The following is a 19,902-nucleotide window of genomic DNA, read 5'->3' as shown; positions in this document are numbered from 1 at the left end:
AAACATAGACCACAGTGAGCCCACATTAACATGGTCTACTAAGACAGTACAAAAATGAGTAACTGACTTAGGAATGTCCGGCTCCAGGTTAGGCAGCATGGGAGATCCTTGTGAGCTGGCCACAATTTCACTGTTGGCATTGGCTGCTTATACACAAAGGGGTACATGGAGGAATCCTGCAAACAAATATGTAGGCAGCTGTAGTGTAGGGAGCTTAAATAGAGTTTGAGTAGAGTGTGCAAAATATCAGCACAATGTGAATCAGAAGGAGTAAAGAAAAGAAATCCATCACAGAAGCCTCTGGTTTGCAGTTTTCAGGGAAAAGATTAGAGCAAAGACAATCTGGGTCCCAGGAAACAAAAAGACAGTGAAGACACATGTATTCAGTAAAGGGCAGTTCTTACATAGGAATTTTAAACCATATAGAAAGGTAAGTATTATCATAAACAACACAGTACTCATGAATGTAAAGGGAAATGGTACACCTCCACTGGCGCTTTGGGAAGAAGTAAATCTTCTAATATATTGAGCATATCTGTTCTAGTCATGAGTAAAAGTGACTTATTTTAAACACACTAATTTTTTCACTCTGATCAGTGCAAGTAAAATTTAAAACTGTTTTTAAAACTTTCAGAATATAAGACTATTCTGACAGCCAGGAGCTTTTGTAGTTACCCTGCCTATCTATCTCGGTGGGTCCTATCACATGATCAGGCAGGAGCACTCTGGGTTTATGACTCAGTCACATATAAGTGGAGATAGTTTTCCTCTATAAAGATTTCTCAGGAAGGAGAGTATATATACTCACGCATATATACATATGTGTCTGTGTATATATATATATATATATGATTTTTTTTCACCTCACAGCTTAGAAAATACAAATAAAACTTGGCTAGGTTATCACCAATGTCATTCAAATTCAAAATTGTTAGTGAAGAAAAACTAAAAAGGAACACCAGCTGAGCAAACGTATCCAAATTCATTTTAAACTTTAAAAAAGGATTTTTAAATCATGAAACACTTAGGTCTCAGTCTTGGTTTATATTTCCGCTACTGGTTATAGAATGGAGAAAAAAAGGAAGAGAAACAGAATAATTAACATTAACATCTCAGAAGAAAGGAAAGTCTACAAAGATTTAAAGGGATCAGGATCAAGATGAAATGAAGAGTATTTGAGCAGAAATTAATTGGAGAAAACCTTTTTCTTTAAAAAATTCCCATTCGGTGCCACTTTGCAAGTCATGTCTATGATTAGCTATACCTTTGAAGATGCCCCTTTAATTGAGCTTATATGTGATCAAAACTCAGCAGCAACCTCAGATCATTTTGGTGTGTTATGCCTTTTTGGATAACTTTCTATATATGAAGTTCATAACTTTATAAGATATTTTTAAATATGTCTGTATGTGGGGGGGGGGATTAATCATTCATTCATTCTTCTATTCAACAGATATTTATTGAACTCCTATGATGTTCCAGGCACACTTTTAGGTGCTTGGGTAGAAACAATGAAAAAAACAGAAAATTTTCTACCACATGGTGCTTACATTCTATTGGTGAGAGAGACAATAAACAAACAAATGTGTATATATCAAACATATATATATATATGATGCTACATCAGAGCTGAAAGAATTCTGACAACTTTAAAGTCTCTGTGAAATATATGATAAAAAGATTGTTTTAAAATATTTCATAAATTTTCTTCTTTTAGTAAATATGGAAACGAGATAAATACAAGAAAGAAAATCAACTTGTCCAACTTGATAAAAAGCAAAGGAAAATTTACCTATAATCTCATCATTCTATCCTATAATATTACCAACTTGATAACTAGGGGGAGTACTGTATTTGCTATCTTGCTTTTCTTTACTTACCATTTTGTGAAGCATTTTTCTTTGTCTTTAATAGTCTTAAAAATATGTTTTTAGTAGCTGCAATTATTACAGGCTATATATATACAATTCTAATGCTTTCATTATTTTAAAATAATTTCTGTGATCATAAATTAAATTTATGTACATAAATCTTTATCTGCATATCTGATTATATGTTCGTCATAAGGTACATAAAGTGGAATTATTGGGTCTAAACGCACGTATATTTTATGACACGATGTATGTTGTGAAAAAGATTTATAGAAAGATTACACTTTTTCGCTATTATCTCAACAACATGAGATATTAAGAAGATTTAAAATGGCAGCCAAAACTACATCTTAGTGCTATTTTAAATTACATATCTCTGTTTACTGGTGAAGTTGACTTTTAAAAATATGTTTATTATGCATCACTCTTCTTTAGTGAATTCTTTGTCATTTGCTCTTCCTCCTTTTTTCTCTTAAGCCATTAGTGTTTTTCTTTTGATATATGAGATATTTTATGTATGAAACATATATTTGTTGCAGTTTTTTCCAAGTGGTTGTTTATATTTATGCTTTTATGACATTTTTACATACAAAAGTATTTTTATGCACTCAAACATTGATATTTTTTCTTTGCGATTCTTCTTGCGCTTAAAAAACAGTCCCTATCCTGAGATCAGTAAAGTATTTCTTAGGGTCCTTTAATTCTTTTTTAATTTTACTTTTTGAATTTAGCTCTTTAAGCTATGTGGAATTAATTTTGGTGCGATGGGGCTTTAATTTAAGCCTTTTACAAATCGTTCATTTTCTTACCTCCATTTGTTAATAAAATAATGCAGCCTTTTCCCCATAGGTCTGTGATACTTTCTCATCTGTTAAATTTACACACACACGCACACACACACACACACTCACTCTTGTTTCAGAGGTTGCATTAATCTGTTAGAAAGATTCTGCTTTTAACGTTGGGGGGGGGGGGTGTGATAGTGCCGGTACTTTTGTCCCAGGTGTTACAAAATTACAATAATTCTTGGTAGTGTCTTGATGGAACGGGGGAGAGCAGAAGTGCGGAGGTATTTAGGACCCAGGGGAAAGCTAGGCTCGGTATAGAAGGACAGAGTCTCGGGCGCACACGCCTCGTACCAAAATCACAGCCCAGTGGAGCCGGGGCTCTCATTCACAGCTTTCTAGAGAAATCTGAGCCCGAACCTGCCAGAATAGGAGATCTCACCCACTCAGCTCACCAGCGAGGACACCTGCAGAAACACATTCCCAAAGCAAGGCTGGGCGGCGGTGTGAAGGTATTTGTTGCCTTTTTTCTCCCTTCTGTATTTGCAGCGCCTCCCTGCCTTTCCCCCGCTCTTGCGATGCCATGGCTGCGGCGTTTCAGCACTTCGGTGCGTGGACAGCTCCCATCTGCAATCCCTCCGCGCTCCATGCCTCCCGCACCCTGCTCTCCACCGCCTCCGTGGTCCATTCTCCTCCCGGCGCCCGCTCAGCCTGCGCTCCCTTACACCATCAGCACCCCCATCTCCACCATCACCGTCATGATCTCCACCATCACCAGCGCCGTAACTATAGTCAACACAACTGTGTCTTGTCACTTAAACAAAGCCCGAGGTCTGCAGGGTAGAGGAAAAGAGCCCAAGTTTTCAGGCATAGGAAAGAAAGTTCAGGTGGACGACACCCCTGAAAACAAAGAGAGACTGCTTGAGAGAAAGGGAAAGTGAAGAGGAGAAAGAGACCCCCGGCAGGGGGACAGATGGGACACTTGCCAGACACCAGCAGTTAGCCAGCTGCCTTTCAGCAGATTAGGGACTGTTTAGTTGAGGAAATTAGCACGGCCTGGGGGATAGTGTTATTCCGGTAAAATAGACATGTAAGCTCAACCCGTGTTTCTGGTTTTCCAGTGGAGAATCACCAGGAAGCGGGGTGGCGGTGACTGATGACTCATTTTCACCCACACGCCCGTTTTCCTTCCTAAGCATTTCTTGCAGAAACTCTGGAATTAAGTTTTTTACTGAAATGTTTTGTCAAATGGAGACCCCAAAGGTTAACTCTGTGACCAGAGTGGAAATTAAAGTGATGATGATAATAACCTAACAAATGTGGCTCTCATTGGAAAGTGCTGTTTGTTCAAATGTCTCTTCCTGTCTACTTATTTCATTTCAATTTTCCAATCTTAAACCTCTCTTTGAAGCAAGCAAGATATATCCCTTGCCCAAATGGCCAAAGTAGTAATGATTTTCAGAACAGATGGCCTGGCTTTGTTCATCCCTAGTCAAGGACTGACTCGGATTTGGAAGGTGAGATTTTTGTGTGCTTTCTCAGTAATCAGGCGATAATACCATTTTCCTGTAATAGTAAAGGGTAATAGAGTGCAAAAATTGAAAAGGCATTTTATGTAACTGTCTTTTACCAGGCTCTGCTTTTAGAGTGCTATCATTTTCTATCTCAGCTGAAGGGAAGTTGGAACGTCTTTCCAATAGCTTGAAGATCCAAACCCAAGTCATAGCACCTCTTTAATTTAGCGAGGATCATCTGTCTTACAAGAGCTAACAAATATGAGAAAATAAGTCCCTGAGCCTATCATAAATAAAAATCTTTTGGTGGGTATCCATTTAATCAATTATTACTGAACAGCAAAGTATTGGGGTTCTCTCCACAAATTGTTTTTCATAAAATTAACATCTTAATTAAAAATGAGATGGATCATGTTTTCATATGGGAATAATGTCAGGTCACATGTAACAACCAAATTTAAACCAGAGCACAAAAATGTTCATTTAAAAATCACCCTAGTACATTATTCTGCCTCTTTAAAAAGGAAAAGAGGCAATGAAGCAAGTTTCATCAAAACCAGCTTGTTCATCATTAGAGCATGATCAAAAATAAAGAATGGTCACAAACAAGCATCTTCTGGAAGAAGGCTTGAGGAAGAATCAGCAACCAATACTCCTTTTGAATGAGGAATAGTAGTATTGTGACAAAAGTTACTTATCGCTACTAATTACATAAACGTTGGCATAATTTTATCTGCCTCTACAATTCGCTCACTTTTGAATTCAAACCAAGAAAACTAGTGAAAATATTTGATGAGATGGATTTTAGAGAAGAAGAAAATTTGGTCATCCATATACTGTCTTTAGATTGGTAATATCCATAGTAAACAAGACCTCTCAAGTCCTCAAGCAACAAGATTCTTAAAACTCCCTTATCTGTCTGCAAAGAATGGTTCAGCCCAGACAATTTTTAAAAGTGTACATATCGCCAATTCTAGCTGCTTCAAACCAGAAACTCAGGCCAGGAATTCAGTGCCTCTAATGCTGCTGTCTTCCTGTGCTTAATACAATTTCCTGAGGCTGGGGAAATTTCAAAACAATGCTGCTTCGGTGAGATTTACAAGCATCTGTCTCAGAAGTGATGCCTTTCTCTGACTGAAATATGCTGAGCTTATGAATTTTTATAGCCTGTGGCTATCCTGGCTTCCTCTTTTATTTATTTATTTTTCTATTAAGGGCTATTTTACTTTTTTCATATTTTCAGGAATGGAGTTTTCTCATTTTTGTAAGGGATTTAAAAGTGAGCAGAAAATGTATTTCCAGCAGAGTCACATCCTACATTTGTGTAGACATGCTCACAGAGGGGCACATCCTTTTAGAATCATGGAAGTACAAAGCTGGGAGGTCCTTCATTTGCCAAAAGGGGGAATCTAGAACTCTTCAGAACTGGTGGTGTTTGCTTACTTCTGTAGGCTTTACAAAGGGGCACCTTATTAACTCTGAGAAGTCTATTCACAACTTTACACACCCCCTCAGAGCAGAGCCATCCTTAGTAAACGGATCCAGGCTAACTTGGATCTTCTTTGCTGTCCCGTTACATGGTGACTCAGAGAAGGTAGCACAGTAGAATGGGTATACAAAATGTGAAGTTTGGCCACATGCATTTAGCCCCCAAATACCCCTCAACATTGCCAAGAGAAATCTTTTCCCCCATTACATCCTTCTCCCAAATTTTGATTGTTTTGGTTATTGTTCATTTTCTCCAGATTTCACTGGAATAAAGTTGTTTCAAGAGAAGATCCACAGTGTAAATTACTGCAACCCCTCATGTCAGCCCCAAGTGTTATATCTTTCTAAAGAAAACTGAGTTTAATTTCCGATCTAAGTTTTTCTTAGCTTAAGCGAAGTTGGTTTGGTTCTTTGCTTTGATTCTTCATGGATGTAGAAATCAACTGGTCAATCCCCTCCCCCAAAAAGCCTTTCACTTATTCAGTAAATAAGTTCATTCTTCTTCACTAACCCGCTACCTCCCATATCCTTTATCATGTCTTCTCTGGTCTGGGAACCCTGTGTTCTCCGTATTTACAGACCTGTTAGTAGGCAATAGCGGGTATTAGAGAAAGTTTTCTGTGTGGAAGTCTAATTTTCTACGAGCTTTTCTTCTTCCTTACTTCTGAACCCGCAGGAATTTCCCCTTATGTGTTTGAGATAATCCACTCTTGTCTCCTGGATCCTTTTAGAAAGCCATATTTCCCATTTGTAGGTATTGTGCAGACCTATTTCTCCATCTCTTGTCCTTAAAATAACACCACATCAATTCAGCTTCTATTATTGCTCAAATGTCTTGCGTGAAGTTCCAGACCTTTATGTGTGTCAAGTACATAGTGTATTCAGTGTTCTTCATTTTGTAGGAAGTAGGAGGGAATCTGTGGGCCTGGGAATGGCAGTTGAGGGCTCAAATGACAGGCAATTGGGGGCTCAAAGTCCAACATGTGGTAAAAAAAACAAACAAAACGTGTGAGATTTTTCTATTTCCTTTTTCTCTTTCTCCCTCCCTTTCTCCTTCCCTGTCTCTCACCTTCTCTTGCTTTCTCCCTCTTTCCTTTCTTCATTGTTTTTGTCTGATATATAGAGCATGCAAGAATGTGTGAGAACAATTAATCAGGCATTCTGATAAGCTATTTTGAGTGTTGGTGCTCCAAAAGGAACGAACACATTGGGGGTGCTTTTATGCTCCTCTTGGACATTGTAGCACTATTGTCCACAGAGAGTGTGAGCTTTGATTTCAGGGGCAATTAACCTAACTTCTCAATCTCTGATTCACCACAAATCCTCTGCACTACTGCTTCTTACACATTAATGTGCATACAAAGTGCCTGGGGATTCTGCCATTCGTTCAGCAGGTCTGGGTGAGCCCTGACATTCTGTATTCCTAACAAGCTGCTAGGTACTGCTGATCCTGTTGATCCATGGGCCACACTTCGAGAAGCAAAGACAAAGAGTTTTCTTCTTTTTTAACATTCCCACCTTTACATCCGATTCTTAAATAATGGCACTCATACTGAAAAAAAACCTCAAAACCACTCCAAGTTCTAAGGCAATAAGAGCTCAGAAGTCATAGCTCTAGCTGAGGAGAAAATTAGACAAATAGCCCCTTCCTCCCAACTCACCCATACTCACACTGCTGCATTTCACTTTCATCAGGCAGTCCTCTTAACTCTGATTACTGCCGCTGCCGTCATCTGCCCGATCACATCCAGCAGAAAGGTCCCAGTCACAGAGACATGCTGGGAAAAACAGTGATGGAAAAGGGGGCGAATGGATTTAATGGCCATCTTTGGGGTGAGCTCTGCCTTTCTGACATTCCTCACGATCCTCTTCCTCAAAAAGAGTATATTCTTAGAGAAATATCCTCTTCCAAGTGTTTTTTTCCTTCCCCTCCCATTGATACTTCTAAGAAGCACAACTAATCTGTTTTTTAAATTGGGGCATTGACTGCCAGTGAATTCTTACGGAGATAGTTTAATGGCATAGAAAAACATTCCAGTCTAATTTGCTTTGCCTCAATAAATTTTTTCCCCTAGACATTGTCTTTATTTAGAACACAGAGAGATGTAAGCTAAATACTACTTCAATCAAAAACATTTCTACCTAACACAATGAGGGGGCAGAAAAATCCCAGGCCTTCCTTACAAGTTGTCTTTCCCTTCAACTTGCATTATTTGCCCCAAAGCAAACTAGAAGAAGAAAAGCTTTATAGATTGTTCTAGAACTCAGGACACAATCTTCTGTTAAGTAGGTCCACTTCATCTGAGTCCCAGCCTATTCTAATTCTGGTCTGGCAACTACTGTGGGTCGAAGTTCTCAGTGTCTCTACTCTGACAGAACTCATTCCAATTTACTTTTAATCTTTCTTAAGAGCAAGAGCAAATGGGAACAGCTGACTGTGTGCTTGGTTGCTATTTTAGAGGGAGCCAAGGGTGTACACATGGTGAAAATTTATGTGGCAAGGGTAAGCCCTGGGTGAGGACTGAGCCAAAGGTGATAGAAAGTTGACTATGTGCCAGGGGCTAAATTCTGGTCATGCTACACTTTCAGATGATTAAAGGTCTTCTTTGACTTCCTTTTATCTTTCCAGACTATAATCCCTGCCCCTGGTATGCATAGTTCATATCTGCAAGTTGGCTAACATTGGATAGTAAGTTGATGTGTTGGGGGCCACTTTGTTACCCTCGGGGCTTGTGTACCTTTGTCAGCCCTAATGCTCACTCTCAAATGCATCGTTTAGAGAGAAGACTCCTTTCTGGTCAGCACCAAAGAATGTTGTAATCAACCAACCTCTGAGATTTCAGTGTAGGCTCCACTGGCAGTAAGGGAGCATATCGTCTTTCAGGAAAGATTCCAAATAGAGTCGTACTCAAAAAAAAAAAGATTTTTGCTCACTGTGACTTTTAATTTTGGTCTAGATGTATCAGCAGCATCTATTTTTATTTCATTCAGTATAAAAATTCCTTTTGGCATTTCTAGGGGAAACCACATATTCAGTTAAAAAATTTGAAGTGAGATTTTAGAAAGGTGAAGAGCGATAAGGGTTAACCTTACTGAATAAGGATTTAAAATCTGGAAACATAACTTGCACACCTACTGATGGCTGAGATAGTTGATTAGACTTTCATGTGGAAAGTTTTATCACTGAGATTCATTTTTCATCTTTTCTCATAAAAGAAGCCCACAAAACAAATATGGGCATAGTTTCTCATTATGTATTTGGGTTAATTTAAATTTGTGTGTACTTAAAATTGTTCTTTGTATTACCAAGAACACTCAGAAACAATAAATATTTGAGGTATTATTAATTAATTATTGATGTTCTTTATATCTCATTTAGGCTTTATAGATTTTGTCTTTCTGGTCATGACAATAATATACTCTTTTCTCCCCCAATTTGGCCAATTTTACAGCATCCCTTAAATGATCTTCCCTAGGACGGGTGGGCTGTTGGTGTGTGCCTGCTGTGTGAGTGAGTGAGTGAGAGGGCAGTGGTACCCAGGGTGGAATATGGAAAGCACCTACTCTGAGAGGCAGGGCAGGGTCATGGACAGAACACGGGCTTTGGGTAAGGTAGGCTTGGGTGCAGATCTTTGTTCTCCCAGCTATACTTAGTCTATCTAAATCTCAGATTTCTCCTTTCATCCAACAAGTAATAACCTAGCTTTAACTGTTGGTGTGGAGATTAGATCATAGAACATCAAAGCCGTAGGCACATAGTAAGTAGTTAACGCATATTTGCTTGTTTTTTCCTTCAACTTCAATACTAGCTCATTATCTGACTGTAAGCCAAGTTCTTAGCTATTCTAGTCCTCAATATTCTTTTATTTACCTGGAGACAACAAAATTATGATGTCGACAAAAATATTATAGTAAATGTAAAATGGAGGTTTTCATTTCCCAAGCATTATTACCTACATTATTTCACATGATCCTCAGCATCTCCAGGGAATTATCTTTCCTCTACCTATTGCAGGACCATTGTTAACAATGAATAAAAGATAATCAATGTAAAATGCTTTGAAATAATACATACACATGTACATATTTGTAGACAAGACATTGCTATTATTATTCTGTTTCCCACTATATTTAATGTGTTTCTGAAGATAATGAAGTAAATGACAACAATAGATTATAAAATAACCAAAATAGATTTCATTTGAATTATAAATACTTTATGAAATGATTTTTCCACCTAGACTCCTTGGTTCATAAATACTAGGGTGTGTGCAAATATACTTTCTTAAGACTGAATTCTGTATGAAGAAGTATACAAATAGATTTTTTTAATGGGAACTTGACATAGAGTATGAATCTGGAATCTATTGATGCTGTGATTTCAAATATCATGATATGGACACTCTTCTTTCCTCTCTCTCATACAAAAATACCACTACCAAAATTTCTAGTTCATTAGGAAAAGCGTGGATTAGAACTGGAAGTTAGTTCCTACGTTGGCCTCACCAGAGAGTGTGGTTAGTTACTCTCCACGTATTTGGAACAATCTCTGAATAAAGAATCATTGGGTGGGGGCCGGCCCTGTGGCCGAGTGGTTAAGTTCGTGCACCCCACTTTGGGGGCCCAGGGTTTCTCCAGTTCAGATCCTGGGCGCGGACATGGCACCACTCATCAGGCCACGTTGAGGCAGCGTCCCACATGTCACAACTAGAAGGACCCACAACTAAAGTATACAACTATGGACTGGGGGGATTTGGGGATCAAAAGCAGAAAAAAAAAAAGAAAGAAAAATAAGATTGGCAACAATTGTTAGCTCAGTTGCCAATCTTTAGGAAAAAAAAAAATCATTGGGGACTCAACCAGCAATGGAAAAGACGGTTTCTGAGGCTCACGTGAACCTGCCTAAAACGCCCTTTTGGGTTATTAAGCACATCTCAATGCCCAGGTCATCCTTGGCACTCACTAAGCATGGAGAAGTATCAATCCTTCAAACAGAATGGCAGGGTCTTTGATCGGGTGTTTTGGCCAAAGGAAAATACATAAAGGAAGAGCAAAAAATTGTGATAGCTGGAAAAGGCACAGACAACTGGATTTTAAAAAGCTTCAGTCGTCTTCTAAGGACTAAATGAGGACAAGACGGTAACTGGACATCTGTAAGGGGTGGTTTTAGGCTACCTGAGAATATCTGTCAATCCCTTTAGGCATACTTGGGTTTGTAGAATGGTAAATCTGGAAGAGATTTGAGAGGGAAAAAAGTGAGGTTCTGAGACAAAAGGTGACTTGCTGGAGGTCAGATAGGTCTTAAGTAGTAGTAGAACCTCTCTGCTACACAGAAGGGGCAGAACAGCATAGTAGTAAAGAGCGTGGGACTGGAAAAAGATTACTCTGGCTTGAATTCAGTTTCTGCTTCTTAGTAGCTGTGTAACCTTGGGAAAGTCATTTAACCTCTCTATGCCTCAGTTTCCTCATCTGAAAAATAGAGACAATAATAGACTTATTTCATACAGTTGTTCTATGGATTAAACAATATAATATATAAAAAGAGAATATGTAAGTGCCTGAGATGTAATAAACACAGTTATAATAAATAACAAATTAAATTAAATTAAATTAAAGCTATTATTATTATGAATACCATCAGGATACAAAACTACTCCTACTTCTTCATGTGATATCAAGTCCGATGTATCCTTTTATATTTGTTTGACCAATTCAGAAAAGTTGAACGAGAACCAAATCCTTCATGTGAACAAAAGATTATAGTCAATTGACAATGCTACATCCTGGAGAATGTTCTTGAATAGCATAGCATTTTAGTGCCTTAAATATTATGAGTTTAAGTTGTTATTTAAGTAGTAGTGTATTCAGACATCTGAAATGAAGGATTTGCCTTTATTGGAAAATATCTATTTCATCTTAAGTATGAAACTCAGTGACCCTGGCTTGGGTATTCTCCCCAGAACCTTCCGCTGTATGCTGAGCACAAAATAAAGATAGAGATTGAAGCAAATTTATTTCAGATATTATAGATTGGAGACATAGCTATATGTGGAAGTGGGCCATGAAAAATGCAACCCACGACTCTCCCCTTGAACCTGTAGTAATTTATCTAGGAAACATCGTTGAGTTTCCTGAAATATAAGGTAAGTAACTCACTCCCAGCTGCTTTAAATCTTCTATAGAGGACAAGCCCTTGCTATGCCTTGTGCTCTAAGCATCCTGTGCGTGGTTTGGAACTGTGAACATTGCCCAGCGTGCTCAAAGGAGTCCATGATCTGAAGTACAATGCACCTAGGCTAAGTTCTCCTAGGAAGAAAAATGCTTGGTAGATGAGAGAGGAAATTAAAAGTCAGCTGCATGCCCTCATTTAAAGAACACTGTTCTAGAGGTACCCAAATAGTAGGAGAAACCACTTACTCACTGAAACATTTCAACTACTTTCTTTATTCATTTATTCTATATTATTTATTGAGCACTTAATCCATGGCAGGCACTGTCCTAGGCACTGAGGATAGATGATGAAAACAACAAAGTCACTCTGCTCATGGAGCTGATTCTCTTTGTGTCAGGCACTATATTGGGGACACACAGATGAATGAGATCCAGCTCTTGTCTGCAAGGGGTTTGGAGTAGAGAGGGAGAGAGGAAAATGACAATAAAATGTGGTGTAGCTGGGGCTGTGGAGCTACCCATGACCTCTGAAGGTCAGGCAGGGTTTTCTAGAGAAAATAATCTCCAAGATGACTCCTGAAGGACAAAAAGGAGTTAATCAGTGGTCATTGTAGGCAGAGAGAGAATCTTTTGCCAGGGCCCACAGAAGTGAGGAGAAACTGCAAGTGGCTCAGTGTGGCTGCAAGGCCAGAGGGTGAATCTGGAAAGACAGATAGGGACCAAATGATGAAGCGTCTTGGAGACCATGTTATGTAGTTTTGTAGTTTATCCTAGGGCAATTGGTAGCTACTGATCAGTGCCAATCAAGGAGTGACATGAGAAGATTTCAATTGTAATACTGAGAATAGACTAGGAAAAGACAAGGTTCGCAGCAAGGAGAATGTTGCAGGACTAAACAGATGTGGGATGATGTGGCCTAAACAAAGACAGTGAAAATGGATGGAAAAAAATTGGACAGATTTTCAGAAATATTATGGTAAGGGAGAGGGTGGAATAATAGTTGACTCTCAGTTTCTAGCGTGCAAAACTGCACAGAAGATGGTGTCAGTCACTAAGAGATGGGGTTGGAGAAGAGCAAATTCAGGACAAGGGACTGTGGTTAGATCAGTTTTGAATATATTGAGAGGGTGGTGTCTATGGGACATCTAAGTGGAGGTGTTCAGTAGGCAGTTGGATATGTGGTCTGAAGATCAGATCAGGAGAGAGAAATGGAGTGAAGTTGTCCAAATGTAGGTGGCCAAATCATGGAGCAGGATCCTGAAAACACCACAGTAAAGCAGTGACCACAGGAAGAGAAGATTGAGCAGGAATAGATAGAAGGCTAGGAGAAAAATAGTGTGTCTGGAGTCACAGAAAAGAGAGTTGGAGAATAGGAGAGAGAGTTTTTAAGAAGGATAAAGCCATCAGTATCAAATACTGATAGAGGTCATCCGTATAGGTACCGAAAATTTGTCCATTGGGTGTAGCAACAGAAAGGTCATTCACTAGTAGGGTGATTATCTGTCTGGGTTTGTTTGGAACTGTTCCGGTCTGTGCTTGTTGTTCCAGCATTATTCTTATTAGCGCCTCCTAGTGTCTAAATTTGGATAATAAATTATACGGTCATCCTGGTTATTGGTTGGTGAGAGCAAAGATAGACTGTAGTGGGTGTAGGGATGAATTCAAAGAGGAAGACACTAAACAAGGCAATTTTTTGAAGGAGTGTGGTGAGGCTATTAGAGAGGGAATTTTAACATCAGATAGGCATGGACCTAGATGGATTTTGAAATTTCTTCCAATCCTGGGAATAGTTCATAGTACTATTTTCCTTTACTACTCTAAGTCCTTATAAATCAGTGAGAATCAAGACTCTGCTCTGTTTCTTGTTTTCCCACATCACAGAGCTAAATGCTATTTTCTTACAAATTATTTTACAAAGCCAACATTTTATAAATAAAATTTTTATTATTCTATTGTCCTGAAAATGAATACCCGTTACTGAAACTGTCCTTCATCTCTCCCATTTTACAAAGTCAATATAAAGCAGAAATGTGTGAGTTGATTGTCTCCCTTAAGAAATTACTGCTAGTCCTAAACTAAGTAGAAGAGACATTTTAAATTATTTTGTATGATAAAGCATTACCAATAGTAATTAGCTTGGAAGTAAATGTTTTCTCTCTTATTGCAGATACTGTTGACCTAAGAAAGCTAGGGAAAAAATATATGCCTCTACGTTTATTTACAACATGTATGTCTTCTGATATTTGGAACTTCCAGGTTAGACCAATCCAATGTCTGAGAGAGCTTAGACGTTTGTATTTAAGATGAGAAAGATGCAAATAACATGGGTGTTTCTCTGTCTACCGCTTAGGTAGAGAAATCTTAAGGGAGGTATCTGAGGGAATTAAAACATTCGATCATTATCACTAGTAAAATAATATCTCAGGACAACAGAAAAGTTACATAAAATGGAATGATTCTTAAGCCTGTATGGATGTTGGGTTAAGTAGGAAGGCGACCAAGAGTTTCAAGTCCCTTTGCTTTTTCTGCAGAAGGATGACAAAGGCAAATAATAAAACTGCTTGTAAATGTCCACACATGAGCATCCTTTCTGATTGCTGTTCAGTTTGATTATTAAAGGTCAAGTTTCCAGCCATGAGCCCGTGCCCTCCCAACCCCCACTGTTGTTTGTTCAATTATGAGTAATGAGGTACCTGTGAGGTTATGATGGGGTGACCTTTAACAGACCCTTTTTGTTGTTAAGAGTCAAATGGCTGCCTTAAAAAAAAGGTGGGGGAGGGAGTATTTCTATGAAAGGTACTTCTACTTGAGAAGAGGGGCTAATGGGAAGCAATAAATTGTACAGCAGCCGTAATTTCTCTGCCATATCTAGTCTTGTGAATAGCCCCATAAAGCACGCTGTAAGAGAAGGATCTTTCTCTCTTCTTACTGTTACTTAGGGTAATTAATAAAAGAGCCATCTATTACTAATCTGACCATATACTATTATGTTAACTAATCAGTGTAACTAAAATGTTTCCAAACATGTTTCAAATACTTGCGTATTATCCATTCAAGTTGTCAGTAAGAAAATTATGCTGAATATCTCATTTTAAGAATAATTTACCCTTTGTTTTTTGGATACCTAATCTAATCACACCCACAGCATAATATACGACTTTTCTATCTAAGTTCCAGTGAACTTGCCCAGACTTTCTTGTATCATCTCTGTTTTGTTTCTCTTGTGCGCATTTGTTTTGCAGTGGGCAATGGCCTTGACTTTGCTTCTCTTTTGGATGGCTACCACCACATAGGACCTGAATGTCCTACTGCTTCCCAGAACCAGAAAGAAGACCCTCTGTTTGTCTGTTTCAGCAGCTGTTTGGTAGCAAAAATCTGTTGAATGGGCCCCGATTTCAGCAGACCATCACGTGAATGGGACCAGTTCCTCTTCTTTCCAAATACGAAAAATTAAGCACTTGGAAGGGAGATTTGGCCAAGATGACCCATTTACAGGCTGGACTCAGTCCAGAGACTATAGAGAAAGCTCGCCTGGAACTGAATGAAAACCCGGATGTTTTACATCAGGATATTCAGCAAGTCAGGGACATGATCATCACCAGACCTGACATTGGATTTTTACGTACAGATGATGCCTTCATCCTGAGATTTCTCCGAGCCAGGAAGTTTCACCAAGCAGATGCCTTTAGACTCCTGGCCCAGTACTTCCAGTACCGCCAGCTAAACCTGGACATGTTCAAAAACTTCAAGGCCGATGATCCCGGCATTAAGAGGGCTCTCATCGATGGGTTCCCTGGAGTGCTGGAAAACCGCGACCACTATGGCAGGAAGATCCTTCTGCTGTTTGCGGCCAATTGGGATCAGAGTAGGTAAATGTAGATAGTATCTTTACTTGGTTTTTCTTTCTCATGAGCATAGTCACTGCATGTTTGGGGCCATATGGCTTTATAATAGTGGGCTTTCATTTAAAAAAACATATTCCACACAACCACAAAGGAAGTTTTAAGGCCACAGGTTTACTGTCGTCAAAAGGCAATTCCAGATTCACAGCAGTGTTTTGGAACAATAAAATCATAGTGTTAGAATTGGGAGAGACTTTATTCTGTTCATCAGAGTGAGTTGTTTATTTTAAGAAAATTGAAAACTGGTCTTCTAGAAGAACCCTATATTCTGTCTTTAGTGTTCTCATCTTTAACAACAACAAAAATGGATTCAGTAGATGGCTTTAAATCAGCTGTTTTCAACACATGAAATAATTTCTTGGATCCTCTCCATGACTGTAAAATCCTGTATTTCTTCTCAGTGCCAGACCTTTCTATCCAAATGCCTGCTAGACATTTCTCCCTGAAAGTCCTATAAAGAACCACAAACTCAACATATCCCAAACTGAATGCATCATCTTCCTGCCTCACCTGCTCTTCCATCCATCCCATCTCAAAAACCAGAAATCTGGGTGTCATCCAAGGCTGCTCCTTGCCTTTGCTCCTCACATCAAATTAATTGCCAAGTCCTACCCCTTTCTTCTTGAAAACTTCTCAAATCTCCTTCACTTCCTTTTGCTCCCATTGCGAGTGCCTTAGTTTAGGTTCTCATCATTTCTCACCCACATTACTGCAAACAGCCTCCCAACTCACATTCTGCATATGGTCTAGTCTCTTCTGAGCCACTCTAGTCTACACCATAGCCAGAGTGATCCTTCCAAAATTCTGTTATGTCACTCTCCTATTTAAAATTCTTCAATGACCTGCGAGGCCTTCAAAGTAAAGGCCCTTGATGATCCAGTTCCTGCATCTGTGCTTTTCCCTCTGCCATTCTTGTTCTCTGGTCCAACTGGTTGGAAGCACAAGACTTGCCTTAAATAGCTGAGATTTTTACATGCCTTCTAGCCTTCCAGCTTATTCCATGAGACACCTAAAAGAGAGACCAACCACTTCTTATCCCAATTTCAACCACCCTGGACACAATCTGCCTACCGATTCATACCAATCTTTATTGTTCTTTAAAAAGTTAGTCTTCTTTTACCTCTCCAGCCCAACCCTTGTTAGTTAGGTGCCCTTCTTCTGTCCATATTTCCATGAAAGCATTTATAATAGGAGTGTAAGAACCACTGTTATCATAGCTAATATTTTTGAATACTACCACATACCCTGTTAAGCATTTGTATATATCATCTCATTTAACACACCAAGAACTTTGCATAACAGGTATTAATGTCCCTATTTTATATTTTATGACACGAGGCTTTGGAAAGTTAAGTAGTTCACTCAATGTCACACAACTAGGGAAATATGGAGTGGGTGTTGAGCCCTCGTAGTCTGACTTCAGAGTGAGTTGCCTTGACCCAGCTTTACTGTAACTATGTGTTTACTGTGTGCTCTTTCTTACCCCTCTTCCCAAGACTGCAAGTTCCTTGAGGGCAGGAGATTGTCTTTTTCGTATTTGTCTTTTTGGTGCATGACACAATATCCAATAAATGTTGAGTGAGAAAGAATGCATGAATCAGTCTCCGAAATTTCACCTGTGGCTTGAGCTTTCACAGAGGGATCATCATTGAAAGTTTTCTGTTACTTGGGGAGATATAGGCTTAACTTAAAAAGTGTGATAAAGAACTTCCCCAGTATAATTAAAAGGAATTTCTAGAGTGCCCCTTCACTACCTCATATCGTTACTCCTCCTCTTAAAAATGATGATGGCGTAGGACATCTTAGTGACCACTGGCTATCTTCTGGCTAATAAATTGAGATAGGGCAATCTAACCCTGAAAAGGTATGTGAATGTTTGAACACTATCTGTCTAGAGTTTGGTCAAGTCTGCGCCTGAGCCTGGGCTGCCTTTCTGTATTTCTGCTCTGTTGTTTCATAAGCATTAATGATGAGCTTCACATTACAATGCTATATTGATGAGAAAGATTTCCAGGTCTTTACAATCACCCATCCATCATTCATGCAACAAACATTTGATGAGTATAGATTTTGTGCCAGGGCTGGTACTAAGGGACTGAGGACAATGATGAAAACACAAGGTCTCTGCCAGCAAAGCACCCATTGTGCAACCCATGGTCCAGCAATGGTGCAAACACATAAACAGCTAACGGCTGTTTACAGTAGCTAACAGCTACTGTGAGAGAATTCTTTCTGAGACACATAAACCATCAAGACAAGGCATCAGTCTTAAACTAGAGGGAACAGCTGTCCTTTTGAGAATGGTACATTAACACTTTGGATTTGAGAACAGGAAAATTTTGATGAGCACGGAGAATATGCTGACTTCATTCGTGCTGAGTTGTTGTAAGTGTTCTAGAACTCCCGTCTGCTAAGACTGATTCATAGAACGCCAGCAAGTAGTGATTTACACACAAAGAAATACATTATAGCAAAATGTCTTATTTTTTATTATCATTTGGTATGCATATATCTCAAAATGCATTAAGAACTAATAGCAAATAATAATAGTAAGAAGAAACAAATCTCCGAGGGAATAATCCAAATGTTTGTGATTATGATAACCTTGAACGAGTTCCTTCACTTCTCTGTTCCTCAGTCTCTTCATGTGTGAAATAAGAAGCTTGAACCAGGTAATCCCTGAGATATCTTCCAGCTCTAACGGCTCATGAACGTGAAGCTCATTTGGCCTGATCCTATGGATGGCAAGGGATTTTAAAATTCACTCTATAGGCTCCTAATTCACTAGGCTGTTTGAAGTAATCTCTCCCCCTCACCAAAGGCTGGGTCTATTTGAAGCAATTCTTTTCAAACTGTACTGTACTATTTGCTAAAAATATTTTGCTTTCAACAAGAAGGGGAATGATAAGGCTATCCTATTGACAGCCAAAGATCACTAGAAGCTAACAAACCTCAGTTTGAACCTGCATGCTGTCATGTGATTTACTGGTTATGTGACCTGGGACAAGCAACCTCTCTGAGACTCGGTTTTCTCATCTGTAAGGTGGGGATGATAATGATTTCTATCTAATGACATAGTTGAATAAAATAATGCATTTAAGGTACACAGCTCATGGTTTGGCACATGGCAAGCACTCAATAAATATTAGCTTCTAGTATTATTATTAATATTATAAAACATCCCACTACAAAAATAATAGAGCACAGGTGGTAAATAAATTAAAAGGAGAGACAGGAGTACAACCTTTGAAAATGGGGGTGGGCTTATGGGTGCCATCTGCCCACATGCCCATCCATGGCACTTGTTTATTTTCTCCCCAAACATGTTCCCTGTCACACAGACCCAGCCTGAACGGGGCCCGAAAGGCCTGGAAGAGTTGGCACAGCTTCACAAAGTGATTACTTCCCTCTCGTTGGGAGCCTGAGATGACTGGGAAGTGATTTGAATGTCTCATATGAAAGGTTTACTGAGATTAAAATGGTTATTAATATTTATTAAAACTATGTAAATCTCATTCATCTAGACCCAGACACTGTGAACGAAAGTGCAGAACGGCGAGCGATGGGAAGTACTACCCTCCTGAGGCACAGGAAGGGCTCTGTCTGCTCGAGTTAGGTGTGCCAAGTGAGGCACAGGAGTGCACAGGGCTATGGGAGCAGAAACCAGCCTTCTCCAGAGATGGGGCACAGCAGACCTCTACTTCTGTGTTTTCTCAGCCTACCAGGCTGAACTGAAATGAGTTAGAGTAAATCAGCACCCACATATTCATTCATAAAACGCAGCCGGCCCTTTCAGGGTGAGCAGAGTTTACATTTCAGCTCACCCACCACCTTGCTATGTAATGGAGACCTGAGGGGACACTATTGCTCGATGAGCCTTTTGCTCTTTCTCACCTACGCTCAAATTGACATTGGCAAGAATTCGCAATTTGCCCCTGAAGATCTGATAAGAAAGCAAGCTATATCTTTTTTCATTCTGAGCTACATACTCGCCCCTGGTCACACAGCCTGATTTGCTCATGAATGCCCTTCCCGTGGAGAGGGAAATGTAAGCATGGAGAAGCAGGTCTATTTTTTCTAGATTTCACTCAGTTAAAAAAAGAGTTAAACCTGATCGAGTGATTTTACTTTCTGAAGTCTCCATTTCCTCAGGAGGAAATGGGTATATTAT

General features: G+C 39.2%; 1 protein-coding gene across 1 annotated transcript in view; it reads left to right on the top strand.

Moving 5' to 3' along the window:
• The first annotated feature begins 2,955 nt into the window (after window positions 1-2,955).
• The window catches only part of CLVS1 (clavesin 1), a 177,397-nt gene continuing 160,450 nt past the window's right edge, over window positions 2,956-19,902 (top strand). Inside the window, exons 1-2 of the mRNA XM_008514824.2 lie at window positions 2,956-3,168; window positions 15,072-15,698. Of these exons, the coding sequence (XP_008513046.1) occupies window positions 15,244-15,698 (455 nt within the window). The 5' untranslated portion in view covers window positions 2,956-3,168; window positions 15,072-15,243. The remainder of the gene's footprint in view (window positions 3,169-15,071; window positions 15,699-19,902) is intronic.

The sequence above is a fragment of the Equus przewalskii genome, chromosome 8 (assembly GCF_037783145.1).
Source record: "Equus przewalskii isolate Varuska chromosome 8, EquPr2, whole genome shotgun sequence".
Taxonomy (NCBI): domain Eukaryota; kingdom Metazoa; phylum Chordata; class Mammalia; order Perissodactyla; family Equidae; genus Equus; species Equus przewalskii.
The sequence above is the reverse complement of the archived record's forward strand: the minus strand, read 5'-3'. Positions and strand labels throughout refer to the sequence as shown.